At 37.3% G+C, this 12557-nt stretch overlaps 2 protein-coding genes across 4 annotated transcripts; both read left to right on the forward strand.

Annotated features, from left to right (window-relative positions):
- The first annotated feature begins 2467 nt into the window (after positions 1-2467).
- Positions 2468-8236, forward strand: LOC104783338 (kinesin-like protein KIN-14I). 3 transcript variants are annotated; one of them, XR_015597787.1, is made up of 19 exons: positions 2468-3201; positions 3394-3560; positions 3675-3818; positions 3917-4153; positions 4254-4325; positions 4429-4497; positions 4603-4677; positions 4756-4890; positions 4994-5075; positions 5163-5432; positions 5510-5616; positions 5696-5874; positions 5968-6129; positions 6221-6474; positions 6564-6727; positions 6809-6922; positions 7006-7045; positions 7261-7712; positions 7799-8236. XR_015597787.1 is itself a non-coding variant. In XM_087512162.1 (19 exons), exons 1-19 carry the CDS (start codon positions 3081-3083, stop codon positions 7920-7922), a joined length of 2964 nt encoding a protein of 987 aa, XP_087368288.1. In that variant the 5' UTR covers positions 2648-3080; the 3' UTR covers positions 7923-8236. The 3 variants fall into 3 exon arrangements, 1 of the variants encoding a protein (XP_087368288.1); XM_087512162.1 differs by having other exon boundaries at positions 2648-3201; positions 7006-7158; positions 7378-7712; XR_015597786.1 differs by having other exon boundaries at positions 2692-3201; positions 5696-6129.
- Positions 8237-8344: 108 nt separating this feature from the next.
- LOC104783341 (fumarate hydratase 1, mitochondrial) lies at positions 8345-12338 on the forward strand. Its single transcript, XM_087512163.1, has 18 exons — positions 8345-8613; positions 8718-8889; positions 8961-9078; positions 9187-9336; positions 9473-9583; positions 9705-9788; positions 10136-10234; positions 10311-10361; positions 10450-10499; positions 10611-10692; positions 10813-10907; positions 10993-11059; positions 11152-11202; positions 11286-11381; positions 11470-11568; positions 11665-11694; positions 11796-11861; positions 12069-12338. The coding sequence occupies exons 2-18, from the start codon at positions 8744-8746 to the stop codon at positions 12153-12155; spliced, it is 1482 nt and encodes a 493-aa protein (XP_087368289.1). The 5' UTR covers positions 8345-8613; positions 8718-8743; the 3' UTR covers positions 12156-12338.
- The last annotated feature ends 219 nt before the right edge of the window (positions 12339-12557 follow it).

The raw sequence follows: 12557 nt of genomic DNA on the forward strand, positions 1-12557 counted from the left end.
TTGAGAAAAAAGAAAACAAATGGAAAATAAGTGTTGATGAATGGTTTTGAACCCAGCTCCTCAAACACAATGTAAGGCACCTTTCTCCAAATGAGCTAGCAGATACTATATCGAAAGGGCTAGTAAAAAGATTTTTAGAAAGGAGTATGTGGCACGTGCCCCACCCCCTTTAGCTGTAGATCCGCCCCTGTGTACAACGTGTATAATAAAATCGATTTCTTATTTGTGAAAATTCCTAACTAAGCTAAGCAACAAAAGAAAAGGATCGAAGAAGGTACGTCTTTTGTGACAACATGTGATTTCGTAATTCCCATACGATTACAATGATGTTTGTGGGATCTGGCATCTCAACACCGTTTTATATTTATTTAAAGGATGTGATATAATATATTAATTAAAAAACGACAGAACCCATATATATATATCGTGTTTTTACAGTTCTAATTTTATTTACGATAATGCTTTTACTTCAAAATTTGTCACTCTTATCATTGTATGAAAAGTGAAGTCAGTGTTTTTAATTATCATTTTGTATACATATTACTATAAGATAGTACACACATACTATAATTTTTCGATAATCCCTTTATAAAAAAAAAAGAAGGAAAAAATCAAAAGGCAAAGCTAGGTATTGAAACATCATCAAAAACTGTCTTAAGGAACTATGATTGAATCCCACATGCTCTGTTTCTTCTCTTTATTCATTTCTCCTCTAATTTCTTTTTTTTGTTTAATCCAAAGGTTTTCTAAAGGTAAAAACCCAGTAATTTATTTATCATTTATGATATAATATATCTTAATGGTACTACTGTTCATTCATTTAAAAACAAAAAAAAATATTAGCCTGCTCATGATGATCATTCCTGGTTGCATTTTGAATTTTCAAAATTTTCAACTAGGAGAAGAGAACAGAACAAAGACAAAAATTAGTTGCTAAAAATGATGCTTTTTTTTTTTTTTGCTTTGGTTAAGCGTGAAGGAAGGGAATTAAGAAGAGTGGGCATTGATTTACACGCGCCAAAGCAAGCGAGTGGCTTTCATACGGAATAGAAACGAAAAGACGTGGCAGTTAATGATTGGTTCGTGTTATTGACTTGAGTGACAGTCGGGTCGTAGCACCAACCACATTCTACGTGGGTCCTCTCGTCAAAGACGCTCTACGTGAGGTTTACCTGCTAGGCTCGGATTGGTTTCACACCGAACCTGTCTGATTTGATAGGTCCGGCTCCGATGCGCTGATTTGAATTTTTTGAACGTTGAAGCTCTCTAATCTTTTTCTTTTATTATTAATTTATTATATGGTATGTAACAAAATAAATCTCGGGGGATGTCTTACTCAGAAAATATCGCCGTCAATGTTTGGTGGTGTGATCTCTCATTTGGCACCGTAGGGACGTTGACACGTTGCCCATATCCAATGTTTATCATCATCTTCTATCCATCGACAGACCGTGTTTATAAAATAAGTTGTCGCTCATTAGTCACTTAAGTCTTCTAAGTTCGTCCGCTATGAAATTTTTTTTACTAATTATCAGCATGTGTTATTAATATACAACATGATCTTCATTGAATCTTTCTATGAAGATGATTGATTATGTTGGGTAACGAGAATATTTTTTTGATTAAGTAGGTATATTTAAATACAACAAAGTCATAATTTTACCGACCGTTATATATATTTTTTTTTTTTGGTGAAAAAGAATCCTATGTTAGTTACCAAAATAATAATGAATGGAAACAACATATTTAATAGTAGTAATTGGGTAATGGACCTAATTGCAGTAACTTTCAACTAACTCTATCTATACACATTTTTCTCTCAAGGTATATTTGGAAAGGAATGTCTCGCCTAACATTCTTGCATTTCTTATAACAACATTATAAAATAAAATAAAAAACAATTCATTGTATTTTAATTAAGTGGTTGTTGTTCTTAATTAATTTTTTAGGCCACTCCAATACTACTACTACTACACTAAAGTATCATTAAAAAAGAAAAAAGAAAAAAAGATTTTATAATTTCTTTGCTTCTAAAGCATTGCAAAGACACATGGAATCAACTAAATTCGATAACTAGTGTTCTATCTACATCGATTTGTTGCTGGTTTTAACCGATACATCATCATCATCATTTTCATTCTTCAGAATCTTACATTATATAACATGTAACATGCAAATGAATTAATAATATAAATAGATACTACGATAAAATAAAATAAAAACTAATAATAATAATACTACGATTTGGATTTGGAGTAAAGGGGCATCGAAAATGATTTACAACACACGATCACACTAAATTTTCTCCAAACGGAAAAATGTGGCCATCTTCCAAAAAAAAAAGCAGTGATCTTGGATCCAATTAAATAGTTATTATACTACTACTACTAATAATAATAATAAATAAATAAATAATTAAAATTGAAGCAATTATATCATTGATGAGAGATCAAATTGAAGCAACAATACAATAACAAATCGTAACGAACTTAAAATAGATATAAACAGTAAGGCTTTTATTATTGTAATAATAATAATAAAAGGAAAATCCAAACGGGTAGAGAGGCTAACCGGAAAGAAGAAGAAGAAAAAAGAATATCGCGTAACGAACCTGCTGATATAGGTTTTTTTTTTCTTCTTATTTTTCATGTTGGTTACAAGTTCAAAGAGCCTTAAGATTAGAGTGGGGGGGGGGGGGGGGGGGGGGAAGAAGAACAAACGAAGCTATAGGTTCGGGAGTGGAGAGAGAGAGAGGAGGACAGAGTGAAGAGGACAGAGTATAAAGGCAGTTGTTATAATAGCTTTACAACCTTTGTTTGTGTATCTTATTTTTTTCCCCAGAGAGAAAGAGAAAGAGAGAGAGAATTCATTGATTCATGGAGGAGTTTATGAGTATTCTTCCCAAGTTACCTTTTTAAAAAGCTCACCCCTTAAATTCTTAACCAAAAAAAAAAAAAAAAAAAAATCCTAATTTCTCTCCGATCGATCTTATTTGGATCGGACTAGAGAGTGAGTGATTGTTTTCAAATTTGCTGTCTGTGAAGAAGTTCCCTATTATTATTATTGTTATATAGTAAGTGATGGCGACGGAGCATGGAGGATTGAGCTTCACGGTGGCTTCAGTAATGCAGGATGTGTTGCAGCAACACGGCAATGGCCTTGGAGATCATGATTTACTGTCTCGTCGAGCTGAAGAAGCTGGTATCTACTTCTTCTTCTTCCTTTCAAATTCTTCTTTTTATTTTGGTAATTCGGAATTTTGCTTTCTTTCTTCTTTCCCTAGTGTGACTACTCTAGCTTTAGTATTTTTTTGTTAAATTGTTAGAGAATGTGCTTCTTCTTCTGGTTTAGATAGATTTAAACCAGAATCGTCTTGTGCGTTTGTTTGCGTAGCGTCGAGGAGATATGAGGCAGCTAATTGGCTGAGAAAGATGGTTGGAGTTGTGTCAGCTAAAGATTTGCCTGCAGAGCCTACAGAACAAGGCCTTAGGCTTGGCTTACGAAGTGGTATTATCCTTTGCAAAGTCCTCAATAAGGTTCATCCTGGAGCTGTTTCCAAGGTTTCTTCTTCTTCTTCTTCTTCTTCTTTACATCCAACCCTCTCTCTTTTTTTTTTTTTGAGATTATCATGTTTTTGCAAAAGCGGTTCCTGAGAAAGTTTGATCTCTCTTCAGGTTGTGGAAAGTCCTTGTGATGCCATTCTTGTTGCTGATGGAGCTCCCTTATCTGCATTTCAGTATTTTGAAAATGTTAGGAACTTCCTTGTTGCTATCCAGGATATGGGCTTTCCTACTTTTGAAGCATCTGATCTTGAGCAAGTATGTACCCTTGGAGATTTCTCATTGACTTCAATCAAAGAACTGCTCATGAATATGCTTTCTCTTTCTTTTCTTTTTTTTTTTTTTTTTTGTTCTAGGGAGGGAATGCTTCTCGAGTTGTGAATTGTGTTTTGGCAATCAAATCGTATGATGAATGGAAACAAAGTGGTGGAATTGGAGTTTGGAAATTTGGTGGCAACATAAAGCCTCCTACTCTTGGTAAATCATCATTTGTGAGAAAAAACTCGGAGCCGTTCATGAACTCTTCTTTATCCAGAACCTCATCGATCAACACCCTTGACAAGTGTCCCTCTGACACCGATTCTAACAAGCTGGTTGGCCTCTTCAACTTTCTCTGGTTGGTTTTTCTTTCTTTCTTTCTGAAGTGGAATGTTTGACGTTTATGTGTCTTTTTGTTGTACCCTATGCTTTCAGTCCAGTTCAGGTTCCCTCAGCACCCTTGTTCGTGCTGTTCTATCAGATAAAAAGCCTGAGGATGTTCCCAAAGTGAGTTTCAGACTAGTTCGCTTAGCCTACTCTTTTGTATACATATCGTTGTCATTTGGCTGTGTTATGTTCTTGATGTAAGTTTCTAACGCCATGGTAACAGCTGATTGAATCTCTGCTGAGCAAAGTTGTACAAGAGTTTGAAAATCGAGTTACAGATCAGTTTGAGTTGGTATGTTTCTGTTTCTTCTCTCTCTCGGTTCATTGGTTAGTTCACAGAACATGATCTTCGGTTGTGTCATAATTCTTCTAATCTGAGAATTTCTGTCATGTGAAGGTTAGAGCAGCTCCAAGAGAATCAACTTCTTCACAGAACAACAAACCATTTCTTAAACCTCATGGTGAAAGAGAGGTTAGAGCAGCTTCAATCTTTCTCTGTAAAATATATAGGTTAGATGATTTTGCTGATTACTCAAGTGCCTTTTTGTAGAGGGAAGAGAAGAGTTTCAAGGCAATAATAAAGAAAGATGAAACCAATCAGAAAATCCAGATTGTTGACGACGAGGTGAAAAATCGACAATTTAAACAACTGACAATTTTCAACCAACAACAAGAAGATATAGAAGTAGGCACTACACTACTCCATCTAAACTTATCACAATTTCTTCGAGTTTGGGATAGCACTGATTCTAAGTGTATCTACTGTTCTTTATGTTTTATTATTATAGGGACTAAAGCAGACACTCTACACTACAAGGGCTGGTATGCAATTTATGCAGAAGAAATTTCAAGAAGAGTTCTCTTCTCTTGGTATTCAAATCTTTCTTCTCTTACTTTCTAAAACAGCTCTGAGTATCCAAGAATTTGAAACTAACGGATCTAGATATCTGTCCACAGGTATGCACATTCATGGCCTTGCTCATGCTGCTTCTGGTTATCACCGAGTTCTTGAAGAAAACAGAAAACTTTATAATCAAGTGCAGGATCTCAAGGGTAGCATCCGTGTTTACTGTCGGGTACGACCATTTTTGCCTGGACAATCCAGCATTTCTAGTACAATTGGGAACATGGAGGATGATACCATAGCGATTAATACTGCATCTAGACATGGAAAATCACTCAAATCCTTCACTTTCAACAAAGTATTTGGTCCATCTGCGACTCAAGGTAATGAAACAGAAACGCCTCGCTCTTATTCTCCAGTGATTGAATTGAACCTGAACGATCCATCTTGCTTTTTGTAGAAGAGGTATTCTCTGATATGCAGCCATTGGTCCGTTCTGTTCTTGATGGATACAATGTATGCATATTTGCATATGGTCAAACTGGATCAGGAAAAACATTCACAATGGTAAGATTAGAGTTGAAACTAAAATTTTTTGAAGCACTTTGAAGCAAGAGAAATTTATTATTGTTTCCAAATTTTCTAGAGTGGACCAAGAGATTTAACAGAGAAGAGTCAAGGAGTTAATTACAGAGCACTTGGTGATCTGTTTCTTCTTGCTGAACAAAGAAAAGACACATTCCGCTACGAGATTGCTGTTCAGATGATTGAGATTTACAATGAGCAAGTCAGAGACCTTCTCGTTAGTGATGGAAGCAACAAAAGATATCCTTTGGTCATGAATGGTTATAAGTTTTATGTTCTGATTAGAGATCATTTTCATGTTTTATTTTCATATTCCTTAACATTTTTTGATACGTTAGAAATCAGGAATAGCTCTCAAAAGGGTCTAAGTGTACCAGATGCAAGTCTTGTTCCCGTTTCTTCAACATTTGATGTCATTGATCTAATGAAAACTGGGCATAAGAATCGAGCCGTTGGATCTACAGCCTTGAATGATCGAAGCAGTCGTTCTCACAGGTAAAAAGGGGCAGAGAGAACGCATTGATCTTTCAAATGTCTTATGTAAACTCAATATAACATTTGTCAATCTATTTTTTTTTTCCTGCAGCTGCTTGACTGTTCATGTTCAAGGAAGAGACTTGACTTCAGGAGCTGTTCTTCGCGGATGTATGCATCTTGTGGATCTAGCAGGCAGTGAAAGGGTAGATAAATCCGAGGTTACTGGAGACAGACTAAAAGAAGCACAACACATTAATAGATCTCTCTCTGCCTTAGGAGATGTGATTGCTTCCCTAGCTCACAAGAACCCACATGTTCCTTACAGAAACAGCAAACTCACACAACTACTTCAAGACTCTCTTGGTATAAGGAAAACAAGCAGTTTATTCCTGAATACTTGCAGCTAAAAACTCACTTTTTCTTAACTTGGGATTTCAAATATGTTACATCAGGGGGGCAAGCAAAAACGTTGATGTTTGTCCACATTAGTCCTGAGGCAGATGCAGTTGGGGAAACAATAAGCACTTTAAAGTTTGCAGAGAGAGTAGCTACGGTTGAACTCGGTGCTGCACGAGTGAACAATGATACTTCAGATGTTAAGGAACTCAAAGAACAGGTTTTACTTTTTGCTTGAACTGAATCTGATAGTTGTAGTTTCTTGGTTGATGGTGTTTGATTGGTTTTGCGTTGTTTATAGGTCGCTTGTCTAAAAGCAGCTCTCGCGAGAAAAGAAGCAGAGTCACAGCAGAACAAGATCTTCACAACTCCTGGTGGTTCTGAGAAACACAAAGCCAAAACTGGTGAAGTAGAGGTGACTATTCTCTTGTCAAACTCCATCTCTTTGATTTTAAAAATCATGTCTCAAACTGGAAAATGATTTATGAGTGATTGTAGATTCATAACAATAACATCATGGCAAAGAAAGCTGAGAGCTGTGAAGTGGAGGAGATTACAGTGAACTCACCGCCTTGGCCACCAGTAGCAAGTCCAGGGCAAGCCTACAGAGAGGATGACCCAAGTTTTGGTTCCAGCGAGTGGGTTGATAAGGTGATGGTGAATAACAGGCAAGACGAGATGAGAAGAGTGGAGAGTCTATGGGGAGGAGGCACAACAGACAATGGAATTGGTGGTATTCTGCCGGAAGCTGAGAGCTGTGAAGTGGAGGAGATTACAGTGAACTCACCGCCTTGGCCACCAGTAGCAAGTCCAGGGCAAGCCTACAGAGAGGATGACCCAAGTTTTGGTTCCAGCGAGTGGGTTGATAAGGTGATGGTGAATAACAGGCAAGACGAGATGAGAAGAGTGGAGAGTCTATGGGGAGGAGGCACAACAGACAATGGAATTGGTGGTATTCTGCCGGAAGATTTTTACAGGAGAGATTTGTCTTCAGACACTTCAAGAATATTCTCTGAACATTCTTACAACATCTTTATGGGAAACAACAACAGCACAGATGATCTAGATGCAGCCACAAGTGACTCATCGGAGCCAGATTTGCTGTGGCAAACAAACCAATCCTCCAAGATACCAACAAGAAGCAATACTGAGTCAAAACCCAAGAAACAACCCGTCTCAAAAGCGATAAGAAGTCCTCAATTCAGGTAACTGTCATTCAAAATGGGAAACAATAACATAGAATCTTAAAACATTTTTATGTATTGTATGTTTCCAAAAAAAAAAAACGCAGGAACAACTCAAACTCGGTTTCACGGCCTTCAGCTTCACAGAAGCTAACAAATGGACCTCGTGGCACGAAACAACAGTTTGGTCCTGCTGATATGAAGCGGAAAGCTGCTAACGCTAGGCATTGAAGGCCACACTCACTCACCCGTACGGATACATACATACAAACACACTCACATGGATTTTTATTCGTTTCTTGATTTGATTATTTTTTTTCTTCCAGTGGTTGTTTTCTTGGTTCTTCCTCTTTCTCGTTTGGTTGTGCAAGTTTCGATATAAAATATATATAACACACAGTCACAGACAAATAGGTACTGGGTCAATGCAGCAACAATTTCTACTTGTTGCTCTCTTTCTTTGGTTTTGTTTTTCTTTTCTGTTCTATTTTATGTATATTCATTCTTCCACTAGTTGAACATAAATATATGAAAGATTTGTATGATACTGTATTTGCTATGTGAGTTTTTTATAGAAGTATTTCTTTAGTGTCTCAAATCAAATCAAAATCTCTGATTTGATGCATTTCTAGAGTTATCATAGTTGAAAAAAAGAAAATAAATATAAAAACATTTTGTTGAAATACATAGAAAATTAGAAAAAGTATTTACGAAAACTTGTTTATCATTTGTTAGACAAAAAAAGTATTTTTATCTCCCCATCCATACTTTTCAAATATCGACCAACCTTGTTGATTCGTCGAATATTATAATTTGAAACTATACTTTTTTTTGTTTTTAACCCTATCTCTCTCTCTCTCTCTCTCTCAGCACTTCTTGTTCCGTCGTCATCTCTCAGCTCTCCATCTTCTCGTCTTCCAAGGTTTTTTGTTTTTTGCTATTTACAGATTCGTTGAGTTATTATTATTTTTGGTTAGAGAAATGCGCAATTTGATAATTCCTCGTTCGCTTCTTTGTCGACTGCAGTATTACTATTAGGTAGAGAAGAATCCATGGCGATTTTTCACGTCGCGTCGCGGCGGCTCTCCGGCGGAAAAACTGCGACGGCGCTGCGTTATGCCACCGCGCTGAGATCTTATTCGACGTCGTTTAGGGAGGAGAGGGATACCTTCGGGCCGATCCAAGTTCCTTCCGATAAGTTCGGGATCTGATCGTTGCGTATTCTCTTTACTTTCCCCAATGGAAACGTTTCATAGTGTTATTTTGCAGATTGTGGGGAGCTCAGACGCAGAGATCGCTGCAGAACTTCGAAATCGGTGGTGAGCGCGAGCGAATGCCTGAACCAATAGTCCGAGCTTTTGGCGTCTTGAAGAAATGCGCCGCCAAGGTAAACACCCCAGCAGCTCCTCTAAGGTTTTGGGATTTCGGATTCAATTCTCCAATTGCTTTCTTGCTTTTTGGTTCGTCATATATTTAGTAACAACTGTAATGATAGGTTAACATGGAATATGGTCTTGATCCAACCATTGGGAAAGCTATTATGCAAGCTGCTCAGGAAGTAGCTGAGGGAAAGCTCAATGATCATTTCCCACTTGTTGTATGGCAAACTGGTAGTGGGACTCAGAGTAATATGAATGCTAATGAGGTAATTTCTCTGCATTCTTAGAGATATGTATGTTTTTAGGATCTCGTTTTATATTGCTACAAGAGAAGGCTTTTTTGTGTTTATGTCTCTTTCTCTTTTGTTTTTTTTTTTTTGTTTTTGTTTTGGCTCTTCGCAGGTTATTGCTAATAGAGCAGCTGAGATTCTTGGTCGCAAACGTGGTGAAAAATGTGTGCACCCAAATGACCATGTGAATAGATCACAATCTTCTAACGACACTTTTCCGACTGTAAGCTTTGATTTTTACATGCTTCAAGTTTTTTGAATTGCTTTATGAAACAGGTTTGTTTTTTCTTCCATCCGTATATGAGGGCTCACTTCCCTGTCATATTTTTTTTGGCTTTGTCTAGGTCATGCACATTGCAGCTGCAACCGAGATTAATTCGAGGCTGATCCCTAGTTTAAAAAGTTTGCACAGCACTTTGGAATCTAAGGTCTGACTTTGCTTTTTCTCTTTCTCAAGTGACACACTTGATCTACTCGCTAAATACACAATACTCTTTCAAAATGAAACTTGTTCTGACCTCAATAGTATCATGAATCACTTCTGATTATAGTTCAATGTGGTACTATTTATATCCGAGAGTTGCTTTTTAGATGTTGCAATGTTCCGTGTTTGGAACAACTTCTAACCATGACACTTTGTTATTTAATCCTGTTTTTTTAGACCTTTTTATAGACGTCTTAACATTCCTATTGCATTAATGCATTTTCACTCAAGCTTCATGGTCTATCTGCTGTGCATTCTTATTTATTGCCAAACTTACCTTGTTTCTTGCAGTCGTTCGAGTTCAAAGATATTGTGAAAATTGGAAGAACTCACACTCAAGATGCTACACCTTTAACATTAGGACAAGAATTTGGTGGCTATGCTACTCAAGTAAGTGGTGTGTTCAGAAAACTGTGTTATTTCTAAAAAAAGTGAAAATCACATGCAATCTGGAATTCATGTGCAGGTTAAGTATGGACTTAACAGAGTCACCTGTACTCTACCCCGCCTCTATCAGGTTTTGGAAATGATATCTTTTGGGGATCTGATTTATTGAACTTCCCCAGTTATCGCTGAGCTCTAACTTGCTAGAATTGTTTGGCCAGCTTGCACAAGGTGGAACTGCGGTTGGGACAGGATTAAACACGAAGAAAGGGTATATCTTATTTTGAAGTTTTTTTTTCCACAATTCCATCCCAAGTTCATCTCTCCTAAAATTTGATGTTTTACTAGTCCACTGTTAGTAACACTAGTAATATCTGTACAGGTTTGATGTAAAGATAGCTGCTGCAGTAGCTGAAGAAACAAACTTGCCATTTGTCACCGCCGAAAACAAGTTTGAAGCTCTGGTTAGCCTTTAAACTACCTCTATTATTTTTAGACATTGAACATTCGCAGCCTCTGGGGCCAACCATAGAAGATGTTTCTGAACGGTGAAATCAGTTGCTCAATTATTCTGCTTGTTTCAGGCTGCACACGATGCTTGTGTTGAAACCAGTGGGTCACTTAACACAATCGCCACATCGCTGATGAAGATCGCCAATGATATTCGTTTTCTTGGAAGGCATGTCATCTTATCTTTATGGATCATTTTCTTCTTCTTCTTCAAATTGCACTATGTTCTTATAGTTTAACATGTCTTTATATAGTGGCCCAAGATGTGGTCTTGGTGAACTTGTTCTACCTGAAAATGAGCCAGGAAGCAGTATCATGCCTGTATGAATGCAATCTTCCTTTGCTCTTCTGTCTTCCTTTTCCTATACTTTCGCCTTAGGGTTTCAATTGATTTTTTTTTTTCTATTTCTCAGGGGAAGGTAAATCCTACACAGTGTGAGGCCTTGACCATGGTCTGTGCCCAGGTAAGTTCCATTTATGTTGTTAAGCTATGAATCTAAAATGCTAAGGTTTCTGACTCTTTGGGTTGCATCAAACAAAATTGCAGGTTATGGGAAACCATGTAGCTGTGACAGTCGGTGGGTCAAATGGTCATTTTGAATTGAATGTATTCAAGCCGGTGATCGCAAGCGCTCTTTTACATGTACATGAATCTTTTTCATTGTACTTCTGTTTCTTTGGTTGTATCTAAAAAATAGCGATCTAACCATTTGATCTCGCCTCTTTGACAGTCCGTCAGATTAATAGCAGATGCTTCAGCTTCGTTTGAGAAAAACTGTGTGAGGGGCATTGAGGCCAATAGAGAAAGGATCTCAAAACTATTGCACGAGGTAGGCTTTATTCTCTCGTTTGTTAGTCTGAAAATTGTCCATGGTGTGAAAATGTTCTCTGGGAATTGATTCTTTGTTTTATGTATTTCTCTGTAGTCTCTTATGCTTGTGACATCACTGAATCCGGTAAGTCTCCAAATATTGAACTCCGCCTTTACTTCATCTATTTGCCCATTAGGATTACAAACAAGTTTACCTCGATACTAAATTCTCGAATCCTTTACCAGAAAATCGGGTATGACAATGCTGCAGCAGTTGCCAAGAAAGCTCACAAAGAAGGATGTACATTGAAGGTAAAACAAAAAAGCCTTTGTTATGATTTGTCTCGAAACAATTGTGATTTACAACAAGAGAAACAAGTTCTTGTCTGGATCAGTTTGATAGCAAAACATCTGATGTGCTCTCTATATTGGAGTCTGAACATTCTTCAAATGCAGATGAGAAACTTGTCTGAAAAATCAGTTTGTTAAATCTTGAGTTTTGAAAATTTTATCCTGCAGGACGCGGCTCTGAAGTTAGGCGTTCTTACTGCAGAAGAGTTTGACACTCTTGTTGTTCCTGAGAAGATGATTGGTCCATCAGATTGATGTTGTTTTTGGAGACAAAGCTTCAGTTAGCATTATTCTTCTGATGCCCTGATTTAGGTTATAATAAAAAAAATGAGCAAATCCTGAAACTATATAATTCAAATTTGATTGGGAGGGGAACATTGTTTTTCAGGGAATTTTTCTTTTTGGTTGAATAAAGTGAGAACTCAGCGAGAAAGAAAACTTGTATTTCTGAGATTTTGTTTGCACACACCTCTCTCTCCTCTCTTTCTCTTTGCTGGGGAGTGGGGACGGTACGAAACTACGAACCTTTTTAGCAGCGCTAGGGGTTATATCACTCTTTGGGGCCGCCATTTTTCTAAAAATTGGCTTTACTGGGCCCTTTGTTGGACCTCAAACGGAACGAGGCTAAACTAATGACGTGGTGGCGTAAAAAGTGTA

The sequence above is a fragment of the Camelina sativa genome, chromosome 4 (assembly GCF_030686135.1).
Source record: "Camelina sativa cultivar CO46 ecotype springtype chromosome 4, ASM3068613v1".
NCBI classification, from domain to species: domain Eukaryota; kingdom Viridiplantae; phylum Streptophyta; class Magnoliopsida; order Brassicales; family Brassicaceae; genus Camelina; species Camelina sativa.

Coding starts and splice junctions, on each gene's coding strand:
- LOC104783341 (XM_087512163.1), top strand. CDS start 8,744: ATGGCGATTTTTCACGTCGCGTCGCGGCGGCTCTCCGGCGGAAAAACT. Junction 10,235..10,310: donor TTGGTGGCTATGCTACTCAA/GTAAGTGGTGTG, acceptor ATTCATGTGCAG/GTTAAGTATGGACTTAACAG. Junction 11,203..11,285: donor TGACCATGGTCTGTGCCCAG/GTAAGTTCCATT, acceptor ACAAAATTGCAG/GTTATGGGAAACCATGTAGC.
- LOC104783338 (XM_087512162.1), top strand. CDS start 3,081: ATGGCGACGGAGCATGGAGGATTGAGCTTCACGGTGGCTTCAGTAATG. Junction 4,154..4,253: donor ACACCGATTCTAACAAGCTG/GTTGGCCTCTTC, acceptor CTATGCTTTCAG/TCCAGTTCAGGTTCCCTCAG. Junction 6,475..6,563: donor ACTACTTCAAGACTCTCTTG/GTATAAGGAAAA, acceptor ATGTTACATCAG/GGGGGCAAGCAAAAACGTTG.